This window comes from Natrix helvetica (genome assembly GCF_964273705.1).
Source record: "Natrix helvetica genome assembly, chromosome: 3".
NCBI classification, from domain to species: domain Eukaryota; kingdom Metazoa; phylum Chordata; class Lepidosauria; order Squamata; family Natricidae; genus Natrix; species Natrix helvetica.
Window position 1 is genome coordinate 37,358,255 of NC_138549.1, and position 27,976 is coordinate 37,386,230.

General features: G+C 40.1%; 1 protein-coding gene across 1 annotated transcript; it reads left to right on the forward strand.

The window, feature by feature from the left end:
* Nucleotides 1-27,749, forward strand: CNGA3 (cyclic nucleotide gated channel subunit alpha 3). Its single transcript, XM_081947612.1, has 7 exons — nt 1-7; nt 6,905-7,036; nt 11,618-11,716; nt 12,498-12,650; nt 21,765-21,872; nt 23,729-23,835; nt 26,095-27,749. The coding sequence occupies exons 2-7, from the start codon at nt 6,936-6,938 to the stop codon at nt 27,501-27,503; spliced, it is 1,977 nt and encodes a 658-aa protein (XP_081803738.1). The 5' UTR covers nt 1-7; nt 6,905-6,935; the 3' UTR covers nt 27,504-27,749.
* The last annotated feature ends 227 nt before the right edge of the window (nt 27,750-27,976 follow it).

Consider the following 27,976-nt stretch of genomic DNA (forward strand, 5'->3'; position numbering starts at 1 on the left):
CATGGAGGTTAGTCAGTGTATAAGAGTAAAATTCATCTCCCTTATTTGTTTTTTAATCATGAGAAAGTGGCAGTTTCAAAAACCACTACCAAATTCCTATGAAGCATTCCTGGATTAGGACAGAGTAGAAGATGGCTATAAAAGTTGAGTAAGTGGGACTCATATGCAGTTGGGACCCTGCATGGATTGCCAACTTATATTAAAGAAATGTCTATATGTTAATGGGATTTTCAAAGATTTGTGTACACCTTGAAGACAATAAGAGAGACAGTGATGCACAGAAAGTTCTTTGAGATCATTTTTCACTGATGCATGGAGGGCTTATTATTGGTCTTTTCAATATTATAATGTGAACTTTTACTTCGAAAGGGGATACTGTAAAAGGTACTGTTTCCACTTCCACTTTTATTTGATAAATTTGGGGTCCTTGTACTAATTAATATTGCCTTAAATTTGCTTCACTTTGCTTGCAAACTCATAAAGCTGCTGAGTCTATATTGGCCCTGCAAAATGTATTTAGGTTGTAAAATTGACTCCTTTGGTAAGTTGCAATTACTTTGTTAAAAGAAACAACTGGTTTGGCCTATCCAAAGAGTTGCTTCAAAGTAAAGATATCCCACCCACCCACCCCCGCCTACAACAAGAATAATCTACTTCTTCAAATCTGGAATGGTTCAAATAATAAGTGGTTTGATTTACATTTCTTATTTAGGGAGAACAAAAATTTCTTTTTCACCCAGACTGGATGATAATTTCCAGATCCTGCTACAGATTTCATACTTACTCGTCAATTCTGATTGGTCCACAGAGCTGTCAAAACTCTTTGAATAGGGTTGTCATAAAAATAGATCAGATCTTCTATTTGGCTGCTCAGTGGCAACGTTTAACTCCTGACACTGAATGTATTGATAAAAGTAACCGTCTCTTTGACTCATCTCTTACAAATTTCCATAGCTCATATTCTCCATTCCCCCATCCATTCTTCCATATGGCTCAGATCCAACTAAAGCTTTTCTTTTTTCTGTTGTTTCTCTTATTCTATTCTAAAGTTCATGCTTTTCATGCTACTACCTTTATTGCTCTATTGCTGTGATGGCAAACCTATGGCATGCGTGCCAGAGGTGGTACACCATGCCCTTTCTGATGGCATGCGAGCCGTTGCCCCAGTTCATCTCTGCTGAGCATGTGTGCACACCTCCCGCCAGCCTACTAGCCTTCAGATTTCTGCCATGCATGCACGGGAGGTGAAGCACATGCGGGGGGTTGTACGCACCTGCATGCAGGAGCCAGGTGTACATGTGAGGATGATGCACACATGCATGAGAGTGGGGAGCATGCAGGGGTCATGCATACATGCACAGGGGGTGGGGGAGGTCATTCATGCAGGGGGGAGGTCATGCCTGCATGCACAGGGGCGCATTGCAATTTGGGGATTTGGGTGTGCGCGCATTCATGTGAGGGTATGCATGCACTTTGGGCACTCAGTGCAGAAAAGGTTAGCCATCACTGCTCTATTCTATTCATTTATCTCGTGTCTTTGTAGTAGTCTTCTCTCTAATCTGTCAGAATGTTATATTAACTCCTCCTGATCTTCAGCCATATAGGTAAAAGGGATCCCTGCAGATTTTACTCTGCTAGTGGTTGCTGAAAAGCCAGGGGGAGTTTGCTCATCTTCATTTCAAGGCCATTGAGCCACCGTTGTCTGAAGCCATTTCCATGGACATGTGGCCAGCATGATGTCATGGGGGGCTGTTACCTTCCTACCTATTATCTGATCGCATTTGCATACTGTTGAACTGCTAGTGGGCAGGAGCCAGGGTGAGGACAGGAGCTTATATCATCGTGTGGAGCTCAGGTCTTGAACCTGGGCTGCTGACCTTCCAGCTGACAAGCCCAGCTTGTCAAGTAAGCCATGTCTTATTTCAGTTTTCTTCCTCTGTCCCTTTTCTCAAGCTTCATTAGCCCTTTTCTCTTCCTTCAAATTTCCTCATCTCATTCTCTATTCATGGATGCGTAGATGGAAATGCATCCATTTCATTTTCTATTTCGTGTGAGTAAGATAAGATTTGAAAGGATTTTTAAAAAGGGAATAATTCATAAAAGTGTCTTCTTTTTATTTAATTACATGTGCTTCTCGAGATAAAATCTCCGATAAACCTCGGATTATATTCTTTATTACAGTCAGTAAAAATTATATCCAGATTATAGTAACTCACTTCTCCCCAATCCAATACCTTTTGGAAATTGTGGATGTTATATGTCGATGCATTTGGAAGACAGGAGATTATGAAGGTAGCACTCTATTCTTGACAATGTCTCTTTAAACTGACTCCCAATTTTTAAAAGATTGCAATGAAAATCCATCAAGCCCCTGGAGTCCACCACCAGGACCATTTCTGATCAGGGATGAAAGAATATCATAACCATTTGAGACATGTTAATCTGTTTCTCATTCCATAGCTTTAGATTGACTCAGTCATGCGAAAACCAGCATTTCTGATACATGCTGAGCTAAACACCTTTGTGCACACCATTGCTGTGGTGGGATGTTGTCCAGAGTTGCAGGAGGGAGGGGCTCTTTTCCAGAGAGCAAAGAGACATTGTAGCTTGGAATATCTGGTGGGCAGGAATAGGTCAAGGAGGACCCTTCTCAACAATTCACAGAGCATATCTGTAGTTATTGCAGGTGAGAGCTGTGATGGCGCAGTGATTAGAATCAGTGGTGGGATCCTGACAGTTTAACAATTGGTTCGGTGATTGTGTGCTTCATGGGCATGCACGCTCTGCTTGCGTGCAGTTTTAACAAAACTTACCTTCCGCGTTACTTCTGAGGAGTAACACAGCTGAGGTGCAGCAATCTGCTCTGCCAAAGTGCAGGGGAGGATGGGTGGGACCACCTGATCATTGGACTGAACCAGCTTGTTACCCAGCTGATCATCGGAGCTACCGGTTAGCCCGGACCGGTCAAAACTGGCTGAATCCCACCCCTGGTTAAAATGCAGTATTGCAGGCTGACTCTGGTCACTGCCAGCAGGTTGATCCTGACGGGCTCAAGTTTGGCTCAGCCTTCCATCCTTCTGAGGTTGGTAAAGTGAGGACCCAGATTGTTGGGGGCAATATGCTAACTCTGTAAACCACTTAGAGAGGCACTGTGAAGTGGTATATAAGTCTAAGTGCCATTGCTAAAGCTATTGCTAGCTCTAATTGCTTTATTCTGGCAAGATTTCTATTTGTAGATGAACAGTAATAAAAGAACTATTCAGAAGTAACTCCATGTATCATTTTTCTTAGTTCTTTCGGCCTGACAATTGCAGACATTTTATGAAAGCCTGAATGTAAGTGGCTGCAGTTGAGATGTTTGAACAAGACATAGGAAAGAACAGAAGTTATCTAAGGTGATTCCAGGTTCTATTGAGAAGGCCTGAACATTTTTGGTGCCACGTCTGCTTTTTTTGGGGTGGAATTAAGAGTTCCAGCCAAGAATTTTAAAAACATGAAGTTGTTGTAAAAAAGGATTGACTATGTAAGGCTCAAGTGACAAGGTATGAAAAACTTTGAAGAGATTTAATGGGCCAGGACTAAGCTAGGAACCAGATTATTGTGGAAGGATTTGGCTCCTGTTACTGACATTTTCAAGTTGTCCTCTTCATCTCTCTTCATAGAACATAATCCTTTCATGGATTCTGTGCCTTACCTCTGTCTTCATAACAGATCAGCTTTAATAGTTACTCCTCATGTGGTCCAAAGGCAAGTGCAAACTGCTTACTTTTGTGCCATTGTTAATCCTAGGAGTGACTGTGCTGAATAGAACTGAGATTTCTGCTCAGCTCGTCATTTAAGCATATTCATTACCTCGTGACCAGCTCTTTGAAGGATAACATTGTTATGCAAAGGGATTTGCACCCATCCTCCACAGTTTTCACTAAGCTAAACACCCATTGGCTTTAAAGCAAAGAATGGACGGTTATGGGCTGCCTCCATTCAGTCAGTGATTATTTCTGACTGTTTCTAAGTATAGTCTTTGCAGCTTGCTTTCATTTTTCTCCACAGTGGGAAGCATTACAAGTGTTTTCTGGCTAAATGGACATTGTTTTAGAATCATAGATTTGGTAAAGACCCTGAAAGGCATCTAAGTTCAATTCCTTTCTCTGCTACACAGGGGGCAATTGAAATGACTCTGGCAGATGGTCAAAGCAGTCTCTGCTAAATGCCTTCAGTGAATCACTGGGGGGGGGAGGGATATTTCAGTGTGAAACATCCCCCCCCACACACACAACACTCCCTCCCCCAGGTCCTGCAGTTTGAGCTTGGCTTAAGTGACAGCATTTTTGAGCTGGAAAAAGAACAACTGATTTTATATTTCTAAAAAGCCTTCCAATTCTTTCTCAAACTAATCACTATTTATCACTTCGATGCACATCACATATGCATCTCAACATAGGCTCAACAATATTTCCATACCTCAAACTACCACTCCTCAAATTATCAAGATTTGGTGAATTTCAGCCTAACTTTAAAAATTGTGCGTGTGTGAATGTGTGTGTGTGTGTGTGTGTGTGTGTGTGTGTGTGCGTGGTCTATTCACAGATGAAATTGTGAGAGATGAAATATGTGTAGGAAGTTCCAGGTGCAAATATCAGGGATATTTGCACCTGGAACTTCCTACACATATTTCATCTCTCACAATTTCATACTTGTGCACAGGTTAAAGGTTTGCTAAGCACACTTTGGTTTAATGCATGTAGGGAATGCTTTTTATGGAAAGAAAAACAAAATGAATATTAAGAAGCATACTTATGTGTTTTTAACATACTTGTTAGGAATGTGATTATTTTATGCATTTGCCCTCTTTCCACTTAATATTTTGTAGCACTGGGTAGTACTAGGTAGCCTTGATGATATTACCTAGTTTGATAATGAAACGTCCGCAAGAAAACAGACAAGCTCAGAGAGTACTTGCAAACAACCACATAATATCTTATAGCATGTGATTTGCAAGTACAGACTAGGACAGCGATGACAAACCTTTTTTGGCTCGCGTGCCACAAGGGGGGGGAGCTCAGGGGGGTCATGTGCAGGCGTGCCGCACCCATAATGCAACGCGTGACCCCCCCAGTGTGCATGTGCGCACAACGCGTGACCCCCCCCATTTTTACATGCTTTTTTCGCCCTCCCCAGGCTCCAGAGGCTTTATAGGAGCCTGGGGAGGGCGAAAAGAGCCTCCCCCGCCCCCCAGAGGCCCTCCGGAGGCTTCAGGGACCATCCGGAGGCTTCCCTGAAGCCTTCGGAATGCTTACAACCACCCTCCAAGCAAACCGGAAGTGACTTCCGGGTTGTTCGGAGGGTCGTTTTAAGCATTCCGAAGGCTTCAGGGACCGTCCAGAGGCTTCCCTGACGCATTCGGAGCGCTTAAAATGACCCTCTGAGCAAACCGGAAGTCACTGCCGGTTTGCTCGGAGGGTGGTTTTAAGCGTTCCGAAGGCTTCAGGGAAGCCTCCGGACAGTCCCTGAAGCCTCCGGAGGGGGAGGGGGAGGCTCTTTTCACCCTCCCCAGGTTCCTATAAAGCCTCTGGAGCCTGGGGAAGGCGAAAAATAGCTTTTAAAAAGGTGAACTCAGCTGGCCAGCGCGCGCATGCGTGCTGGCCAGCTGACAGGGCAGCGCCTCGCGTGCCGTGACAAATGGCTCCGCGTGCCACTTGTGACACGCGTGCCATATGTTTGCCATCACTGGACTAGGACATGGAAGTACAGTGACCCACTTATTCTATATTTGTGTTTATGTTTGTGTTTTTGCAATGTCAAATTCTTATAGGCAATCTCCCCACCACTATAATTTTTAATCTATGTCTTGACAAAGGAAATCTGTTAGTCAAAGATGAATGCAGCCATATTTTCAGTATTGATCCAGCCTATTATTTTCTTCTCTTGCTCCTGTTTAATTTGTGTATGTCACAGTGGGAACATAAAATGCTATAGTGGATAATTGGCTAAGCCTTAGGTAATAAAATGTTCATACACTTCTAACACTTTTGTTCCAATAAATATATTATTCTATATTTCATAAGTAAACGAAAACTGAAAATAAAAAAAAATAATTGCAATCCTACAACATAATCATTATGTGCCACTCCTGCTTTATCTATAGACTGTGAAATGTTGAATATTTATTTGGCCTATAAACAATTCCTGGCAAACTAAAATATACTGCAGATTGAGAGAAACAGTGTTGACTAGGTATATTTAAGAACATTAAGTGTAGTTATAAATGATAGTCTTTTCCTCCATGAAATTGGAATAATCTTTTAAGCCATTCAAGTTGGAGATTCTTGCAGAAGCAAATGTTACAGACTGGATGCACTGTGTTTGAAATTCTTCGTTGTCTTTATTCAGTTCACTGGATAGTCAAAGTTCTAATACTGTGAAAACAGAAACAATTTATTTATTTCCTACTACGCATAATTCTATCTACCTTATTTATGGAGTTCCCATCCAAGATGATCAGAAATCAAAGCTGTGAGATTTGCAACCCAACAATACTTAAGGTAAGGGTGTCCAATCTTGGCAACTTTAAGATCTGTTGATGTCAAGTGTTAGAATTGCTGGGTGGGGAATTCTGGGAGTCCACAAGCTTTAAAGGTGCCAAGGTTGGACACACCTGTCTTAAAGGATCTGTTTCTGCCTGTTGCCATCTCAAGCACTTGCACTTACCCAGAAGAAAGTTTCACTGAATTCAATAAAATTTACTTTTGAGAAAACTTCTAAAGAATTGAACAGTAAATATCTTTGAATTAAATACAATGGATTTCTAAGAAAACATTCTTGGGAAGTTTCTTTTCCTCTTTTTTTTTTTAAAAAAAGTCATTTTATCCTACATAGTTTCTAATATTTTCTCCTTGTATCACAGGTATAATTTGGTGGCTGATACATTAAGCAAAATGGCTAAAGTTAACACTTATCATTCCCACCCTGCTGCCCATAGATCTTCTGGGAAGACTTTTAGTGATGACCCTGGTAGACTTGAAAATGGAATTAAGAGGTAATGGATTCAACCCATCACCATCACCACCATCATAAGAAAAGTTTCATTATTGTTCACCGCCCAACTGTCACTTGTTCGAGATGGGTGGCTATAGCAATTAAATAGATGAATAAATCAGTAAATAAATATTTTTTCTTTAAGAAGAGGAGAGGAATTTTATGGAAACGGGAAGGCAAAGAATGCAAAAAAAGAAATTCGGTTCTTAAAACACATATCCATAAGTACAGTTTGCCGGCTACTGAAATTTAAATGTGCAATCTTATTATTTACTTTCTCAGAAGCAACCTCATAAAGTTTAACAGCAAATTCCTATCTTGCAAAGGGATTTATCATTTGGAGTTTCCTTTCCTCAGGTCTCGGCTGTCTTGTTGCCTTCTGTCTTTCTTCTACATTTGTAGGCAACAGATAATTTCCCTTTTTATTATCAACAGGAATTAAAGGAGGCTAACTTTGAGAGGACCGCTCCCATTTACTTCTATATCTCTCTCCTTTATTTAGAAGACCAGAGATTGTGCTTTCAAATAGGGTGACCTTTTCAAGTAGTCACTTGATGGAACTGTTCTATTGTAAAGAATTAGAAACATTAGCGGGGCTTTCCTTATGCAGAGAAGCAGTTAGATAGCTTCCCTACCAAATTATAAAGCTATCCATTCATCTGTGAACTTGCACAAAATCATACCAGCGTAACATTTGCCATCATCATTGTCACTAACCCTACATTGTCTCTGTTCTGTTCTTGTTAATCACCTGATCTCCTTCCAAGGTAATGAAAAGGTTATGTTTGACAGATTCGGCACATCTTGAAACTGCCCTTGGACAATATCAGGAAAAAATGGGGGAAAACATTGATTTCATTAAGCTTGTCTCATTCATGGACTGGGCATGAGGTAAAAGCAATGTCATGGAGGTAAATGCAGAGAGAAGTTATTTCATGCACGTGAAAATGGAAGGTAATGGTAATGGCCATTAGACTTGACTCTTTTCGTGCCCCCTCTGGCTGCCATGATGAGAGCTATTAAAGCTATCATTTGGAAGTGACGACAGTGAGAATTTAAAGAATATTTATTGAATGTCAGAATAAATATGATCAATCTCACTTCTCTTGAACAAATCCTAATTTTGTTACATTTTTTCAATTATATAGTATTTGCTACTTAAACATGCATCTGTATTGCTATCAAGCTATTGTGCTAGGCGGTTCCCTTTGTCTTCTGGGGATAGTTCTAATCAGTTTTTATGGGGGTAGACACATCTAGGGTTACCCAAGTATGTAGAAATGGGCCTTAGGGTTCAAAATTCTGGTGACTCTTATTTGACATCTATATCAGGGGTGTCCAAACTTGGGAACTTTAAGACTTGTGGACTTCAACCCCTGATCTATATGAAGCTACTGGATGAGGTTACATGCGAACGTGGGATTAAGTATTATCAATAGTATGCTATTGGTATCCATGTAGTTCTCAACTTACAACCATTCATTTGGTGACTGGCTGAAGTTACAATGGCACTAAAAGAAGTGACTTATGACAAGTCCTTGTGCTTATGGCTGTCACACTATCCGCATGGTCAAGTAATCAAAATTTGGGAGCTTGGCAACTGGCCAAATACATGTATTTATGATTGTTGCAGCATCTCAAATGTGATCTCTATCTGTGACCTTTCCATATGGCTTCCAACAAACAAAGTCAATGGGAAAAGCTGGATTTGCTTAATGGCAACACGAGTCACTTCATAACTTCCGTGATTTGCTTACCAACGATGGCACAAAAGTCACTCAACAACTGCCTTGTTAGCCACAAAAATTCTGCTCCCATTTGTGATCATAAGGTGAAGGCCACCTGTATTTGTATGTGGGCTGACCAAGTGATAGTGATAAGGTTTACTCTCAGTGTCTGGAAGCTGTGAGAGTTTGGAACAAGACAAAAAATCCCCGGGAAGCTTCAAACACCCCCGGAAAAACAAAGTGGCTATGGATTTGTAGGCCACCTGGCCCTAGATATTTTTCATTGTTAGTTCAGGATGGGCTTGAACTACCACAGACAGGACTGGTATCCAATTTGGGATTGCGAATGGTTCATGGCTCCTGCTTGTCTAGCAAATAGTAGCTACTGTATGCCTAGGATGGTATGTGCACATATTCTTCTTGTGTATCAATTGTGTCAGTTCCTGGATTGCTAGGGAGGCAATCGCTTACAGTTGATCCAGAATGCAGAGGCATAAGTCGATATAGGTACATAACCTCTTTCCCAAATTAGTTAGATCCTATCCTCTTCCCTCTTTAAAAAGTGGCTGAAGGCTGGTTCTTAGCCCAGGTACTGGACAGGAGCTGGTTGGATCCACATAGGAATGTTTTCTGGAGCTACACAATATATGAAGTGTATTTTATTTTACTATTAATTATTTTAATGATTAACATGTTCCTGATGATTTTTAATGCTGGCTAGCCATCCAGAGAGAGAGTCAGTTTGGTATAGGGGTTAAGGCATCAGACTAGAAACCAAAACACCATGAGTTCTAGTCTTGCCTTAAGCACAAAGACAAGTGAGTGACCTTAGCCAGTTACTCTCTCTCAGCCCTGGCAAGGAGGCAATGGCAAACCATTTTTGAAATCTTGCAAAGAAACTGGAGGGACTTGTCCAGGCAGTTGCCAGGAATCAATGCTGATTCAAAGGCACAAATAAATAAAAAATAACCATCCCAAGTTACTCAGTAAGTGTTCAATAATAGATAAATAAATGCTATGCCTCGTTCAGAAATAGGCTTTTATTTATTTTGTTATTTTCTTGTAATGTTCACCCCTTCCAATGGATATATTTAGAGTTGTTAAGTAAGACATAAAACCTGTTTGTTAAGGAATCCAGTACAATACAACAGCAGAGTTGGAAGGGACCTTGGAGGTCTTCAAGTCCAACCCCCTGCCTAGGCAGGAAACTGTTTCAGACAAATGGCTATCCAACATCTTCTTAAAGACTTCCAGTGTTGGGGCATTCACAACTTCTGGAGGCAAGCTCTTCCACTGATTAATTGTTCTAACTGTCAGGAAATTTCTCCTCAGTTCTAAGTTGCTTCTCTCCTTGATTAGTTTCCACCCATTGCTTCTTGTTCTACCCTCAGGTGCTTTGGGGAATAATTTGACTCCCTCTTCTTTGTGGCAACCCCTGAGATATTGGAACACTGCTATCACGTCTCCCCTAGTCCTTCTTTCCATTAAACTAGACATACCCAGTTCCTGCAACCGTTCTTCATATGTTTTAGTCTCCAGTCCCCTAATCATCTTTGTTGCCTTACTTTGTTATACTTTGTCTTACTTTGTTATCAAGAAAGAAAAAAACCCAATGGATTTTCAGTTTTTAGAACAGGGGCTTTGCATGAACACTGTTGGAACTACATACATTTCTATGCACCATTAGCTTTGTCCACATACAAAGCAATTCACATTTAAGAATATGATGTATTAACTCTAATGTTTTTATATAATAAATTCATCCTCTATTTAAAGTGGGATCTATTTGCATGCATGTGCACTTTTAGGAATAAATGTAGCAAAGTTGTTTTTTTGTTGAAGATACCAAAATAATAATGGCTAACATTTATCTAGATAAGCTTTTCTTTTTCCTAGGCATATAACCTAGTCAAAAACTTTTTCTAGACTCATAATCTGCCACAATTCTGAAATGTCAGCAAGTTAATGTCTATTCCAGAAAAGAGATAATCTGAGTAGATATACTCTTCAAGCTTCTTTTTCATTTCACATACGTATTCATTCACCCACCCTATTTCAACAAAAAGGGTGTAAAACAAGTATAGTCCTAAAGATGTTACCAGTATGATACAGGGGGTTGTAAAAGTCCCATATAACAGCAGGTTTCAATTCACTGAATGACTTTTCAATCACTGAAATGAAATTTAATTGTTTGGACTGAGGAATGCAAAAGAGGAAACCAGAATATAACAATAAGTAGGCAGGAAAAAATAATATGGGAAAGCTAGAAAGTATTTGACACTTTAAATTAAGCCATTCCATTTTGCCACATTACTTTGCTCTCACAGCAAATTACAAAGAGAGACACCTACCATCACTCTGTTATAGATGAACCTGATCTAATGAAGAAGATAAAACTGAAACAACTGAAAATATGGTAAAAGAAATGTCTGTTTCAATTTATATTTGAAACTTATATTTAACTTATATAAACGTCTGACATAAATGTCACTTGGAAGTGCAACATTTCCTTCCCTCATCTTAGAGTGAATGATAGCCATCTGTTGAGTTTTTGATTCCTCTCAGAATTTCTTTCCTTGTGGCTTTTTTCTACTGTGATCACCTGAAATGGGACAAATGGGGAAAAAATCAGACAAATACAAAGATTGTAATGTTTTTCTGGAAAGGCTTTAGGCCCGGAGAAATATTGAACTAGGGTAAAATGATTAATATATTGTCTATTCTCCCTCACACTCACTTATGACAGTAATATATTGGTGATTGATCAAGGAATGCACATTCTTTCACTGGTGGCTGACTGGAAAGGCTTGAAGCAAGCACACCGTGACTAAATGTCTTTCTGCTTGATTTTGAAGGACCCCCTCCCCGGGTGAGGATAGATCTTCAAAATTAGAGAGTGTCATTTCCATGGCGGAAGCAGGAGGGGACACATCCGCAGAAGGAGCAACGAACAGGTAAGCTTCACTTATCCTATGTCTGGATAGTGGCCTTGTAAAAGGCTATCAGGACCTTGTTTGGAAGCAAAGGAATGAAATAAAGGTAGATATCAGTATTGTTAATGAAATGAATTTTGTCTTCACAAAGCCGGAAATGGAAGGGATGAACAGAAGAATAAGTTGATCTTGGTTTAAGCTATTAAGTCAGTCTGGACCAATGTTTCTCAGCTTCAGGTATTTTGTAATTTATAAGTTACTGGGAAAACTTTCTTTAGCTTTTCATCAGAACCAGACTATCACATGTGACATTAAGGATGATCAAACTCCCATTTCCCAATCTTTCTAGGAAGTGATGAGTCATGATCATGAGAATGATCAAAGTTTAATGAATGTCTCATTGCTGAATAAAGTGTGGCTGGGTGAAGCTTCACTAACTTTTTATAGAGCATAAAATTCTCAACACTTTGTGTATTTTGGTGAAAGTACTCTATATCTGGGTACAGTTTTGTTATCTGAAATGTGCAAAGTTTCTGATACATGCACATTCAATGCATCAAATGACTATATCAGGGGGAAATCGCTCCACGTGCATCATCAGTCCAGTTTACAGATTTGTTCCAACTTCCATCATCCACATCTGCTCTTGGCTGGGGTGATTTGACACATTTGGAGGCCCCCAGGCTGGGAAAGCCATTCTAGTTATCAATGCTAGTTAGCAAATGTTAGATTGCAAATGGCAAAGATGAAGTTGTTAATCTTGGCCCTTTGCACTGCTGGCCTGTCCCCTTTTTCCTTTCAGTTCCTCGGGGTTTTTCTCATCGGTGAGAGCCTGGTTCAGAAAGCGCTTCCGTCGAGATGGCCAAACATCTGATTCTTCAGTTGAGGCTCCAGGGGGAGAAAACAAAGACAACAAAGATGAGCCAAAGAAGGATGGGAAAGACGATCCGAAAAAGTAAGAGGATGCTGCTTCAGTGAAAATAAATACACTTTTAACGGGGCTAACCTGCAGAAAAAGGAATAGATTTGTTTCTAGAAGAATTAGATTTCGTGCAGAAATCCAATATATAAACCATTTATTTACATGCACATATATACACGTAGATTTGAATACTAGGTGATTGACTTATTCTGTTAGAATAAGAGCAACATTCTATTGTCCTAAATCAGCCAAGTAACCAGTCCCTGTTCTCCTGGTTTTTATGCTAAATGCATTATTAACAAATGTTAATAATTGTTTATCTGTTCAGAAGATTTCTGATTGATTAATTACATAAATCAGTTTTCTTAAGTTAATTTATACCTAACATGGAAATAATGAATGTTAGTCTGGATGAAAGTTCCTACTTCAAGTTATACAAGTTCTCATTTCATATTTTCCATGGACCCCCCCCCCTTCCCCCCCTATTTTGAACATATATATATATATATATATATATATATATATATATATATATATATATATATATATATATATATATATATATATATATATATATATATATATATATATATATATATATATATATATAGTGTTTGAGTACGTGATGTTTTCTCCCCCTCACCCCCGGAGTTAAATATTTTTATTGGTGTTAGATATTATGAGAGTTAGATATATGCTTCTTATCTCCAATGGGTTTGCAGAAGGAGTGGATATTTCTGCTGCTGTCCAGCAGAATTCATAATTCAACTGTGACGATGAGACTTCTTGAGTGTCCCCAGCCAAATGCTTTCTATAAATAGCCAGATCTTCAACACAAAAATGTTTGGCAACATGTGACTAAGGTGATGTCCTGGATAATTCTGTAATGGGGCTTAACCTTGTTATTAGAGTTGTCTTCTTTATTTTTCAACATTATGAGGCATGTGTATGTGTGTGTGTGTGTGTGTGTGTGTGTGTGTGTGTGTGTGAGAGAGAGAGAGAGAGAGAGGGAGGGAGAGGGAGAGGGAGAGATGCATGCTTATACATACAGTGGCCAGGAGGATTTACTGGTTTTGCTCATTTTTTTTTCACGTGTATGTGTATTTATTGATATACTCATCCATTTGGCCAGATTTAATATCAACTGCTTCAACACCAGCAGAGAGCAGATACAACATGGACAATTTTGTCTAGACTTGCCTAGTTTTCACTGTGTAAATACAATTGTAAGGCAGTTCCTTTGTTCCTTACTTCTGAAAACCCTGATTCAGATAAAATTATCATAATGGACAAGTGGCCCTTGTAGTAACAAACTAGCCTTTTCCTTCTTAGAGGTTGCTAATAATGCAAATTTGAAAGTTGTCACAGATTTGATTAAAAAATCCTTCTCTTCATTAATGCTTGTTTTAAGACTTGGGCTTCCTATGCTAAGTAGATTTTGTGAAGGTTTGCCCAGATGTCTGTTCATGTTTAAATATAATGAATATTATCATATATAATGCATTCACTTTAAAGTTGTTTGCTCCTACTCTCTCTCCTCACATTATTCATCTCATTTCTATATAATTTGCACTGTCATTTCCCCCCCTGAAGCATAAAGCAACAACAAAAGCACACCATACATCTGGGCAATGTTTTGGGGGAGACTGTAGAACATATTCAGCCTTGTGGAATAGGTGAGGGCCATCTATTCAAAAAATGGATATAGTCAGGAAAAAAAGTCAGTGGCACATTAAGAGGGGTTGCAATAGGTTAGATTAATGCTTCCTAGGGGACCTTTAGACCTGTGAGCATCTGGTTGACACAGACCATGTATTTTTGATCTTGCATAACAATATAAAGTTAGATGGGTGATGTCAGGATAAGATTCTGAAACTCTGGCAGGTGAAGATCAGAAGAGACATCTGGAGTAACTGGAAAAAAAGATAAGATGGGAGTCTGACCAAGTGTAGTTGTGAATTCATGTTTGATCCTATACTATGACAATAAGAATAATAAATGATTATAATATTCCTCTGACTGCATTGGGAGGGCGGGGTTACCAGTTAGTGACCTTATTTAGGCTGGCCAACTTCCTTTTTTGGCGGAGGCCGTAAGTTTTTGTTCCTGCCTGGCCTCTGTGATCAGTTGGCGCACAGCTTTGTGGATCTGACTGCTCAAGTTCTTGACTGTGATGTGGTGACTGGGGAAATGCTTTGTCATGTCATCCTGGCCCACCTGGCCCTGTGTCTTTGAAGAAGAGGATAAGATGGTCTTTGAGAGAATCTCAGCCACTTATGGCCTGGATCCATGCTTCTCCTGGCTCCTTTGTGGTGCCAGGAAAGAGGTGGGTTCCTACCGGTTCGGACCAGGTCGTCCAAGCAGGTAGTAACTTGGCCGGCCAAGCCCCCAAACTGGTTCTATTGGCGGTGCCGTAGGCGCCACCATCTTGTTTTTTTTCTTCTGCGCATGCGCAGGAGCAATTATTTTACGACTGTGCACCAGGGGTGGGTTCCTCCCAGTTCTAACCTTTTCTATAGAATAAGTTCCACAAATCTACTGTGCCTTTTAGAACATGTTCCAGCTAACTCCTGCCACCCGTCCGCACCACGCTTGCCCCGTCCACTGCTCACTGATTGGCTGGCTCACCAATCGCCCTGCCCGCCTCTAAGAGTCCTATCTAAATCTTAAAGTCTTAAAGCTGTCAAGTTTGAACAACCCTGGGGTTTTTTTTCTAAAGGGTTAGGGGTGCAAGGGTCTTGTAACTTGACAGCTTTAAGACTTGCGTGCTTCAATGCCAGAGTTCCTGAGCCAACATGACTGGAGGAGGAATTCTGTGAGTTGAAGTCCACAAGTCTTAAAGTTGTCAAGTTTGAACATCCCTGGGTTTTTTTTCTAAAGGGTTAGGGGTGCAAGGGTCTTGTAACTTGACAGCTTTAAGACTTACGTGCTTCAAATGCCAGAGTTTCTGAGCCAACATCTTGGTTGCTAAGCAAGAGCGTTGTGAAGTGAGTTTCACCACATTTTACAAGTTGGCCATGCCCACCCAGTCACATGGCTGGCAAGCCACTCCCACCTGGTCACATGGCTGGCAAGCCACTCCCACAAAGCAGGCCACACCTACAGAAGAGGTTCTAAAAATTTTTGAAACCCCCCACTGCTGCGCATGCACACATAGTGCGCATCCAGAGCGTGTGCGAAGCGTGCATGCAAAGCGTGCCTCTGAGCGAACCGGCAGGAAGAGAAGCCGGAACCCACCCCTGGGCAAGGATGTATCTCTAGTTTGAGAGATAGAGCCTCATAGGGTAGAAGTACTGGCTGCCTTGAAAGAAGCTTTAATGCTCTGTCTGTTTATACAATAATAATACAACAGCAGAGTTGGAAGGGACCTTGGAGGTCTTCTAGTCCAACCCCCTGCCTAGGCAGGAAACCCTATACCGTTTCAGACAAATGGCTATCCAACATCTTCTTAAAGACTTCCAGTGTTGGGGCATTCACAACTTCTGGAGGCAAGCTGTTCCACTGATTAATTGTTCTAACTGTCAGGAAGTTTCTCCTCAGTTCTAAGTTGCTTCTCTACTTGATGGAGAGGCCTGTTTAGCAGGCCTTTCCTGGATCCAGTGGTTCTTGTTCACTAACATTCGATCTCTAAGCTACTCTTGTGAGGGAATGTTTTTGAACTTTCAGTCAGTGGACAATTCAGAAGCATCCAAAGATGAAATGGATTATCAAGTGCCTCTTACTGAGTTTTGGGATAAAGCCAGCACTTGTTATGCTTAAAATAACTGTATTAAATTAAACCCCTCTGGTTTCAGTTGTATATTAATCTTTAAAATCTTCTGAATTAATGGATGCATATGAATCCAAACCGTTTTGGCTTTTTTACATATCCACCAACCATGGTACAAAGTCCACTTTTCCTTTATACCTTTTAGACATTTTTTTTTTCTGATGACAAATACATCATTTTATTTAAAATTCTCTGTAATGTTATAACAATGTAAATTAAAAACCTTTCACCCAAATCTTTCACTGTTTAATTTTTAGTAAAAGTTTACAAATTTCATCAATAACACACACACACACACACACACACACACACACACACACACACAAACACACACACGTATGTATGTAAAATTACTGGGTGTGTATGTATATGTGTGTGTTTGTGTGTATGTGTATGTGTATGCGTGGGTATGATTAATTAACATTTGTCTTGTTGGAACTTGGCTGATTCTCCACCTCTCTGCAATTGCTTCTGGCTCTGAAATTTAATCTGTCTGTCTCTCTCTCACAAAACATTTATTTTCCATCAGCTCCTTTTTAGGCAATCACGTAATGAAACAATACTATAGCAAGTGAGGTTGTGTATGCTTTAAAAATAGTTTGAAAGCGATACTGTGGGCTTTCTGAGAACACAACATTTCTCACTAAAACCTGCCTAATGTAGGATTGAAACAAGGGGATGTGAGTGAGTTGCACTAAAGATAGGCTACTTTAATGATTATTCTCTTATATAAAATTACTGGACAGATTTAAAATAGAGGAATTTTGATTCTGAACATTGTAAGACAGAAATTTGAAGCAGAATTATGTACGTATGCATGCATGTATGTATGTATGTATGTATGTATGTATGTATGTATGTATTTATTTATTTATTTGTGTTACAACGCCTGGTATGCCCAAATATGGTAGGGAGCTCATTACTCCCCCTTTCTGTCATTCGGCTCATCACAGAGGACCATCCAGGCAGAAAACCACATTTTTATTTTTAATGTTGCCTTTTTATATTTGGGTTGTATTTGTGCTGATAATTAAATAAAGGGAGACTAGTATAGATCTATTTCAAGCTATTTACCTCTCATCAGCTAGCCATGAGATTGTCTTGGCAACGTTTCAGCGAGGTCTCACTCGCCCATCTTCAGGCTGGGTTTTAGGTTTAAAGCATGGTCGGAACTGCCATCTTTCTATAAATATTGGTGTGTGTGTGTGGAGTGCTGGCTTTGTTTCAGTAAGTGGAATGATTGATTGTGTGGTTGTATCATGATTGGTAGATTGGTTTTGGATTTGGATTTGTCCCAGAGTGCTGGGTGGATTTTGTTGCTGAGGTGAAGAGTGAGTAACCAGCCCTAGTCAACAAATGAGCCCCACCCACCACCTAGGCTGTTACAACACGAAACAACAACGGACACACAGCGAGCACCAATCAGCACCAATCTACCAATCATGTACATATATATATATATATGTTTTCGTAGATTTTCACGGGTGTAGGTATGCTGGTTTTGTTGTATTCGGGTCTTTTCCCATGTAAGGTTGAGATTGTCTTTGCAACGTTTCGGCAGGATCACACCTGCCATCTTCAAGATGGCAGATGTGATCCTGCCGAAACGTTGCAAAGACAATCTCAACCTTACACGGGAAAAGACCCGAATACAACAAAACCAGCATATATATATATATATATATATATATATATATATATATATATATATATATATATATATATATATATATATATATATATATATATATATATATATATATATATATATATATATATACATACATAGTAATGTATATATAGTATATATGTATATATAGTACACACACACATATATGCACGTACACAGTGTGTGTGTGTGTGTGTGTATGTGTGTGTGTGTGATTGACATTTCTCTTGTTGGAACTTGGCTGGAGATAGCCTGAACCATTTTTGTTGGCTTTTGATAGCACTGATCATAATACGTTTTTGAACCTCTGGTGAAGGTTGAATATTGGAGGTACATCCTAAGGGAGTGGTTCCAGTAAGTAGAGGCATGTAGAGTGATTAAGCAAGCAGTTGAATGAAGGATTCACTATTTTCCCTCTTGCCTTTTAATAACTGCAATGAAACTGCAGGGACAAGCCATCATTCATTGGTTTGGGGTGGACAGTGTCATGTATGCTGATGATACTCAGTTGTTCATCATCATCACAGGCTGAATAGGAGGTCTTATCAACACCTTGTCCTGTTGGGTAGAGACTGTTAGGGTATGAATAAGAAAAAATGGCTGAGAATGACTCCCTGCATGATAGAGTTGCAATTTGTCCACTCAGGTGTCTTAATGTTGACTGTCAAAAAGCAGGTCTAAGATTCGGAGGGCTTTAATGGCCAAGTAGAGACCAATGTCTTTGCTCACTCAATTCACCTTTGGTTTGAGGCCTGTAATGACTTCATTTTAGCTTTCAGATGCAATTCAAAGTGCTGGTCATTATAGGTAATCTTCTACTTACAACAGCTTGTTTAGTGACCATTTGAAGTTACAATGTCACTGAAAAATGCAGCTTATGACCATTTTTCACACTTATGACCATTGCAGCATCCCCATGGTCATATCATCAAAATTCAGATGCTTGGCAACCGGTCCATATTTGTGATGGTTGCAGTGTCCCAGGGTCATGTGAAGCCAGATTCACTTAACAGCCATGTTACTAAATTAACAACTGCAGTGATTCACCTAACAATAGTGACCAGGAAGATCATAAAATGGACCAAAGCTCACTTAACAACTGTCTTGCTTAGCAACAGAAATTTGGGGGTGAATTGTAATTATAAGTCGAGGACTACCTGTATCTAGAAAACCTTACCTGGCTTGGCACTGAGACACTTGCAGGAGTCCTTCCACCCATTGGAATTGACCTGCTGTCAGCGTTTCAAATACCATGCAGGAATAAATCAGAGTCCAAGGCAGAATCATCCTTAAAGTTCCAATTTAATAATACAGGTATGTTGGCACATCTGTGGAATTCCAACTCTGATTTACATCCTGGAATTTCACCCAGTTGAAAGTTCATGATCTATCCCCACGCCCATAAATCAATCACATGGCCCAATCTTCTTCTTCCACGCTGACATCTCCACCCAGCCTCTTCCGGTCAAGTGTCGAGGTGCGGAGACAAAAGATGACCTTGGCTTCTAGAAAGGAATGACAACACACATTCCACAATTCTACTCCTTTCTATTCCCCCCTCCCAATTACTACACTAATCAAACAGCATAGGAAATTATAAGAAAGTGTGGCAGGCCAAAGATTCTTAAAGGAACCTCTGCAGGCCTGCCTGCATTCTGTATCCTGAGAGAAGCTGCTACAGATTTTCTTTCTGTGATACTGATAGTGCTGACATCTGTAATTGCTGCTTTATGGTGACACTGTCTTATGATACTTGTTGTGGCTCACCAGTGGCCAGCAGAGCTGGCAGGAGAATCAGACAATGAGGAGGTTTGGGAGGAACATGGGCCAATCCTGGGGGCTGAGGAAAGTTCAGATGAGGGCTCTATGTCAGAGGCAGAGAGGGAGCTAGACAGCAGTGAGGCAGAGGAACAGCTAGAGCCTGTTCCCAGTGTGCACATGCACAGAGTTGCCAGAAGACAACTAAGAAAGCAGGGTCGACTTAGGAGTAAAGCCACACCTTGGAGGTGATTGGCCCCTCCTATAGGAAACAAAAGAGGAGCAAATGGGGAGTGGGCTTTTGCGGGAAATAATTAGTTCATTTGGTCATTTCAAGAGTGGAAAGTTCTGTTTGTGACTATAAGAGATTCTGTGCCACGTTTTGTCTTGCCCTGTATTTGGAAACTAGTTATCTGGCAGCTCTCCAAATGAGATAAGGTTCATGTTGATAAACATTCCTCAGAAAGACTGTTTGCCAAGCCTTGCTGACTGTGAATGAAAGGAATTTACAGTTGTGTAAATAAAAGTTTTGCCAGGACCAAGACTCTGCTTCTTGCTTTTTAAGGAAGAACACTACTATGAGGTCACCCCCTCAGTGAAAATCAGGCTGGTGAAAATGATTTTCTCTTCCCAGGAATTGTTGAAGGCTTATAATGAGTCATAGGATTCTTAAGATTTTATCTTGACAGTTTTGTCTTTTAATGCTTTTTTTACATTTCATTTTCTTATTGGGGATGGCCTGATTTTTCACTATGTCGTCCTTTGTTTACTCTTAATTACTATGAGCTGTCAAGAGTCTGAGAGATTTCAGTGGGTGAAAATATGATTCATAAGTGAGTGAATGAACAAATGGATGCTGCAATGAAACTAGCATCAAAAAAAGAATGTATTTATTACAGTTTGTCTCTTGTTTGTATAAAGCATTTTTGCAGGGAACATGCTAGAATATTAGATGAAAAGTTTGAGAGGACTGTCCTCAAGTCAGAGTGATCCCTCAGACCATCAGTATTTGTCCTAATAACTGCTTTTTAGATGGGATAGCAAAATCATGGAAGCAGGGCATTTGGGTCTATGCTGGGCCAAGAAGGGCAGGAGACCAACCAAGGTAGTTCTATCATGGATGAGGAAGGACTCAGTCAACTGGAATTCAAGGCTGTTACATACATTATTGAAGCCCTTGTTCTACTGATTGAAAAGATAAACTTGCCACTTTCAATTGAAGAATGTTTATTGATTGAATGGTCAATATCAGCTATAAAGGATTTCTCTCCTAGCTGCAGACATCTGCCTTTGGTGCTCTCCTAGCTTGATTGTTTTCTTGTCTCTATTTCATTATCCAGACTAAGTAACTAACACCAGCACTAGTGACAGTGTTACCTACTGTAGCTTGAGTAATGAAATGTAATGAAACCGCCCCCCAACCATAAAGGCTGGCATCTGTGGTTAGTGTTAGACGAAGCGGCTCCTATGTCTCAGACCCCAGTCTTAGGGCTGGAGACAATCATCATCACAGGGACAGAATAACTTGTGGAGAAACATGCACCAATGCCGCCGATGTGCTGGTACCCTGTTTCTGGAATGGAATCAGGGCCCATTACAAGGTTCTGGAATGTAAGTGGGCCCAAGGCACGATGCCTATGCAAGAAATCATTTTTCCTAGGAGGCTGGACAGTGCGAATACAGACACTGACTGGGCCCGACGTACCTGGCGTATTAGTTGGACAAGGCTGTCCCATCGATCCAGTGACAGAAATACCTGTCCCTGCACAGTGTCTGCTAAAATCAATTTCAATGATGACATCTTGAATCAAGAAAACAACCAAAGTCAGAGAGTACCCAGATCCTCTCATTTTAATCCTGAGCTACAAATATTCTCCTTTATTGGTAAAATATACTTCTTTGATGAAAGTTCTTCATGAGCTCATAAACCTCCTTTTTTTTCCATTTCCAGGGAAAAGAAAGAAATCTTTGTGATAGATCCTTCAAGCAACTTGTATTATAGGTGGTTGACAATCATTGCAGCACCAGTATTCTATAACTTCTGTCTATTGGTATGTAGGTAAGGATGATTTTTAATGCATCCCTGTGCTGTTACTGGTATTTTTGTCACTGGCATCTGGGGTGATGGTGGTGATTAAAAACAAAATCAAGATTGTGGCTAGAAATCAAAGCTTTGCAGTTATTTACACGTGTTACATATATGATTCACATGAAAAGAGAAGGAGCTTGTACAGTCCCCGCCAGCATCCTGATTCTCCACCTCTCTGCAATTGCTTCTGGTTCTGAAACTTAATCTGTCTGTCTGTCCCTCACAAAACGTTTATTTGCACCAGTTCCTTTTTAGGCAATCACAATACTACAGCAAGTGTATGCTTTAAAAATAGCTTGAAAGAGATACTGTGGACTTTCTGAGAACACAACATTTCTCACTAAAACCTGCATAATATAGAATTGAAAGAAGGGGATGTGAGTGAGTTGCACTGAAGATAGGCTGCTTTAATGATTATTTAATGCTTCAGTAATCAGTTAAAGACAATCTTTGATTAGACTCACACAAACAGCTCTGTGGTTTGTTTTCACTGTGTTTAGCTGAATAAGCCCCAATTGACTCAATTCTCACAAACTAAAGCAAGAAATTAAGAACTGCAAAAACACAACAGTCAGATTCACACAGCACACTTAGCAAACCAACCAAATAATATACAAATCTCTGTCTAGCTAACTATTCATTCTGAGCACAAGAAGACAATGGCTTGGATTCCTTGTTCTATTATGTGGATGTATCAGGCTGTTTTGATCCATACACAGGGAATCAAAAAATGCCATGTTTGAAGCAGCCTGTGGGCGCCACCTGGTGGAGTCATTTGTCAACCAGGAACAGCTACATTCCTTATATGGGCTAACATTCTGCCTTGGTCTTTTCATTCAGTAACAGGACTGCAGTGTTTGTTCACTGCCCGGAGTCTCTGGGTTGAGGGGCAGCCATACAAATGCAAATAAATAAATAAATAAGTGTCACCCGGAGTCATTTAGAAGCAAATCAGCAAATACATCCATAAAGATAGAGAGAAATAGCAGCTTGCTTTTTTTAAAAAAATGGCCATCTTGTTGGCAATGCCAAACATTTGTAAACTGATGTCTATTCAGATTCTCAGCCATCCAGGCCATAGTTGTCCCCCAAGGTGCTTTTCAAAGGGTAACTGGACTTCACAGCTGCCTGAAGATGTTTTGCTTTTCATCCAAGAAGCTTCTTCAGTTCTGAAGCTTCTTGGATGAGGAGTGAAATATCTTCGAGCAAAAACAAACAAAGTCCAGTGACTTTTTGAAAAAGCACCTTTGGGATTTGCAAACGGATATTTTCAATAAAAATATTAACATTGTCAGCTGAAGGCATGGAAGCCAATGATTCTGTGGTTACAGGACTTGGTGCTTACTTAAGTTTTCAATCCTGCTAGGCTTTATTGTTTTTTAAAAGAGTGTTTTATTTATAAATACTGTAAGCAAATGAGAGGGTGTTCTGCTGCAAAATCAGCTACTGGCTTGGAGGCCTGTTATTAAGAACCATTAATTGTGGGGAGATGCATTCCAGTAAATTGTTTAAAAGTGTGCACCAGCAGAGAAAATAGAGTGATAGGGAATATATTTGAGGCGGCTAAATGGAGAGATAGGAAACTATCTCATCAGTTGTTCTTTGCTAAACAAACATTTTGTGATTGGCCACATCTATCACAAAAGTTATTTTCTAATTAGGCAAATCCTATTGTGAGAATACCCAATCACATCATGTTCTAAAAATTCTAACTGTGCTCCAGTCCTCCAAATTTGCCTATTACTTGCAAGACACATGTGATTATTGTATCGTATTTCTTTCTTTCTATTCTAACTCTAACCAACTAACTCATGTGGTTTATCTAGGGCCTGCTTTGATGAGCTTCAGATGAACCATCTTGTACTTTGGCTGTTCTTGGATTATTCCTCTGATGTTATCTACCTCATGGACACATTTGTCAAGTTCAGGACAGGTGCGCAATTGCCTACCAGGGGGGGGGTACACCCATTAATTAACTTCTTAAGAACATTGACCATATGGCGTGAAGTGACCAGGTTGATAAGAAACCCTCCTCTCCATTAGTTTGACTTGAGAATCTCTCACCTCCAAAATTGCAATACTGCATGGTAGATTTTGGAGAAATGGTTACTACAAGGCAAAGCCTATGAGTAATTCTCTTTTCCTTACTCCCCCCCTTGCAAATGTAGCCTTTAGTCCAGGTTTAGTATCAATAATGCCAATAGGGATAACAGGATCAAATCTCTGTTGTAGGGAGGTAGACCAAATAGTTGAATATATTGTATACAGTACATTGAAAGGCTGCTTAAATCAGGGGTGTGCTTCAAAATGTTAGCAAGGGGTTCTCTGCTCAGATGCTGGGAGGGTGTGGCCATGATAGGCATGACTAGACAGCATCCTGCATGATGGGGGGGAGTTTTTGCCCTCCCTGGGCTCTGGAGGCTTTCCTTGAGCCTCCGGGAGGGTGAAAATGGCCTCCCCAGGCTCTGGAGGCCCCCTGGAGGCCAGAAATGGGCCCATTCCCGTCCTTCCCAAACTTCCGTTAGGCCCGTTTTTCATCCTCCCTGCACTTACCTGCATCCAAAACGGGCCGTGTGGGGGTTCCTGGGAGGGGTGGGCGGGGCAAGCCAGGAGTGGGATTTGGGAGTTCTCCAAACTGCACAGAATCTTAGCTAGAGTTTCTCCCGAATCCCTGCAAACCCCCAGCAGCCCACCCCTGGCTTCAATGATTAACATTTAATCAATGCTATCACCTTCACTGTAAGAGGAAGATGATGGTACACTTTAGAAACATTTGTGAACTTGCTTCTGAGAGGGGAATCACTCTAAAGTCCCTCTAACAACCCATATTGGGTGGCACAGCTTAAAGCTTTGGTTTTCAGGCAGATCAGAAAGAGGGGAAATTAATTTTGCAGTCTTCCCCGTTTTCCATGAAGTCCTGGAAGCATTATCGATCCCTTCTCCTCAATGAATGAAAGCACAGACAAGCCCTTCTTTCTCTGATCCATTATCACGTCTTATCTATTATTAAGCCTTTCTTCGATTCCCTACCAGATCTCTCTATTACCTATAGGCTGGCTTTTCAACCCCCCCTTTTTTTCCTTTTCTCTCCTCCCACTTAATTTCTGCCTCCCTATGATTTTGTTCCCTAAGTCTATTTTATGGAACGGGGAATTCAAAGGGCAAAATGGGTAATTTTAGGTGTTGTATTAATTTAAGACTTTTCACCCCTTAAAACACTTGAACCCCATTCTTCACAAAGTTTCTGTCTCCAATTTAAACAGCAGCCTTGGCACACTAGATTATTGCCTGGTGTCACCCTCCAGATAACAAAATGTGTGTATTTGGGGGTTAGAGCAAACAAATCTATTATTAGGAAACTATTTTTTAAAAGGGGAGAGATTTTAGATTGATTGGTAGATTGCAGTCTGTTTCTCCTGAGAGCCACAACTCATAAAATAAAGATTAAACTAATAATGTAATAAAAAGAGAAAAGTAGCAGCTTCTATGTCTGTAGAGATTCTCAGTCGTCCAGATCATGGTTATCCTAAAAGTGCTTTTTTCAGGAGGCAACTGGACTTCTGTTTTTTTTTCTTTTTTTTCCTTTGAACATAGAACTTTTTTTTCCCTTTTGAACATTGAACTTTGAATTTTTTTTCTTTGAACCACCTGAAAGGTGACTTTGAGGACACAGATAAACCTCCAAGTGCTTCAAGGACCTTCCAAAAAGATGCAGATTACCAGCTGTCTGCAAGGAATATAAATTCTTCCATTCCCCACTATCCTGTCAGAGCTGAAGAAGCTTCTTGGATGAGAAGTGAAATGTCTTTTTAAAAAAACCCCACAAGGTACAGTTGCCTCCTGAAAAAAGCATCTTTAGGATAGCAGCTTTTACACAAATTGAAAACTGTTCAACATAGAGGTACAACAGACAGCAAAAGCCGACAACAGCACAGGTCATAAACAGGGCGAAAGTATGTATGAATTTGAAAAAAAAAGAGTTTGCTTTCTTTGATGATATCCTTTGGAAGGCAAAGCCCTTTATGCTCTTTTCAGCATATAAATGTGTAAAAGAAGGAGGGTATCTAAGAGGAGATGAAGTGATTGGTCACTGCAACATATTTTGCACTTGCAAATTAGTATGGGAATCTTTATGATTTAGGCATTTCTGCTCAAGACATTTTTTGTCCTTTTGTCTTTATTCTACTTTAAGGTTTCCTTGAACAAGGACTACTAGTTCAGGATGAAAAGAAATTAAAAGAATTTTATAAATCAACTTTTCAGTTCAAGCTGGACTTGTTGTCTCTTTTCCCAACTGATTTGGGGTTTTTGCACTTTGGACTGAACTATCCTGAGCTGCGATTTAACAGGTTGCTGAGACTTCCCCGGCTCTTTGAATTTTTTGATCGTACAGAAACAAGAACCAATTATCCAAATATATTCCGTATTGGAAACCTTGTCTTGTACATCCTCATTATTATTCACTGGAATGCATGTATATATTTTGCCATTTCCAAACTGATTGGATTTGGAACTGACACCTGGGTTTATCCCAATATCTCCCATCCAGAACACGGACGACTGTCCAGAAAGTATATTTACTGTTTGTACTGGTCAACTTTGACATTAACAACCATCGGGGAAACTCCACCTCCAGTCAAAGATGAAGAGTATCTGTTTGTGGTCATGGACTTTTTAGTGGGTGTGCTTATCTTTGCTACCATCGTGGGTAATGTAGGCTCTATGATTTCTAACATGAATGCCTCTAGGACAGAGTTTCAGGCCAAGGTTGATTCCATTAAGCAATACCTGCAGTTTCGAAAGGTCACTAAAGATTTGGAAGCAAGAGTCATTAAATGGTTTGATTACCTGTGGACCAATAAGAAGACAGTAGAAGAAACCAAAGTCCTGAGATACCTCCCTGATAAGCTGAAGGCTGAGATTGCCATCAATGTCCATATGGATACACTAAGGAAAGTACGCATCTTCCAAGATTGTGAAGCTGGACTCCTGATTGAATTGGTGCTGAAATTAAAACCTACCGTTTTCAGTCCTGGAGACTATATATGCAAAAAAGGGGATATTGGAAGAGAGATGTATATTATTAAAGAAGGGAAACTGGCTGTCGTGGCAGATGATGGGGTGACGCAGTTTGTGGTGCTAAGCGATGGCAGTTACTTTGGGGAAATCAGTATCTTGAACATCAAAGGCAGCAAAGCTGGCAACAGGAGAACTGCAAATATCAGAAGCATAGGTTACTCTGATCTATTCTGCTTGTCTAAGGATGACCTGATGGAAGCTCTCACTGAATATCCTGACGCCAAAAAGGCACTGGAAGAAAAAGGAAGGCAAATTTTGCTGAAAGATAACTTGATCGACGAGGAGGCAGCTAAAGCAGGAGCTGACTCGAAAGACCTGGAAGAGAAAGTAATTAAACTTGAAGCAGCTATGGATATTCTTCAGACAAGGTTTGCTAGACTTTTAGCAGAGTACACTGCCTCACAGTCTAAACTCAAGCAGAGACTTGCAGAAGTTGAGACCAACGTGAAGACGTCTGGAAAGGATGCTTTGTTAGATGTACCAGCCGAAGCTGGAAAACCAGAAGAACAGAAAAAGAATTAAGTATGTATGGTCATCTTCATATAGCACAGAACTAACTACTGCACCCTAATATTGCAAATATGTGAACCACATTGGAACTGAAACCAGCAAGTTTGTATAGTTTTTAATTGAAGCAATTGTCTTCTAAATAGTAAATGCGGAACTTTTTTGATCTTTTTAGGAATAGATTTCCACATTTCTTTTATTTATTTTGTATCGGGGGAAGATTTTTTCTATGAGTGATGATGATCACATCTTATTATTAGGTGTTTGTATGGACTTCATCACATTTATCATTATATAACTTTGCAACAAACACCTGCGGCAAAGAGACACTTCTCTGAATGGAACAGACTGTATTATATGGATGCATAAATGTAACAACATGACTTGTCCATTTCCTGTCTTGAAATAGCACTTTTTCCATTAATACAATGCATCCATTTCACATTACGTCTTTTTTCTTTGTTCATTAAAAAAAACCCTTAATGTAT

Coding starts and splice junctions, on each gene's coding strand:
- CNGA3 (XM_081947612.1), top strand. CDS start 6,936: ATGGCTAAAGTTAACACTTATCATTCCCACCCTGCTGCCCATAGATCT. Junction 7,037..11,617: donor CTTGAAAATGGAATTAAGAG/GTAATGGATTCA, acceptor TTGATTTTGAAG/GACCCCCTCCCCGGGTGAGG. Junction 23,836..26,094: donor ATTTGTCAAGTTCAGGACAG/GTGCGCAATTGC, acceptor TTCTACTTTAAG/GTTTCCTTGAACAAGGACTA.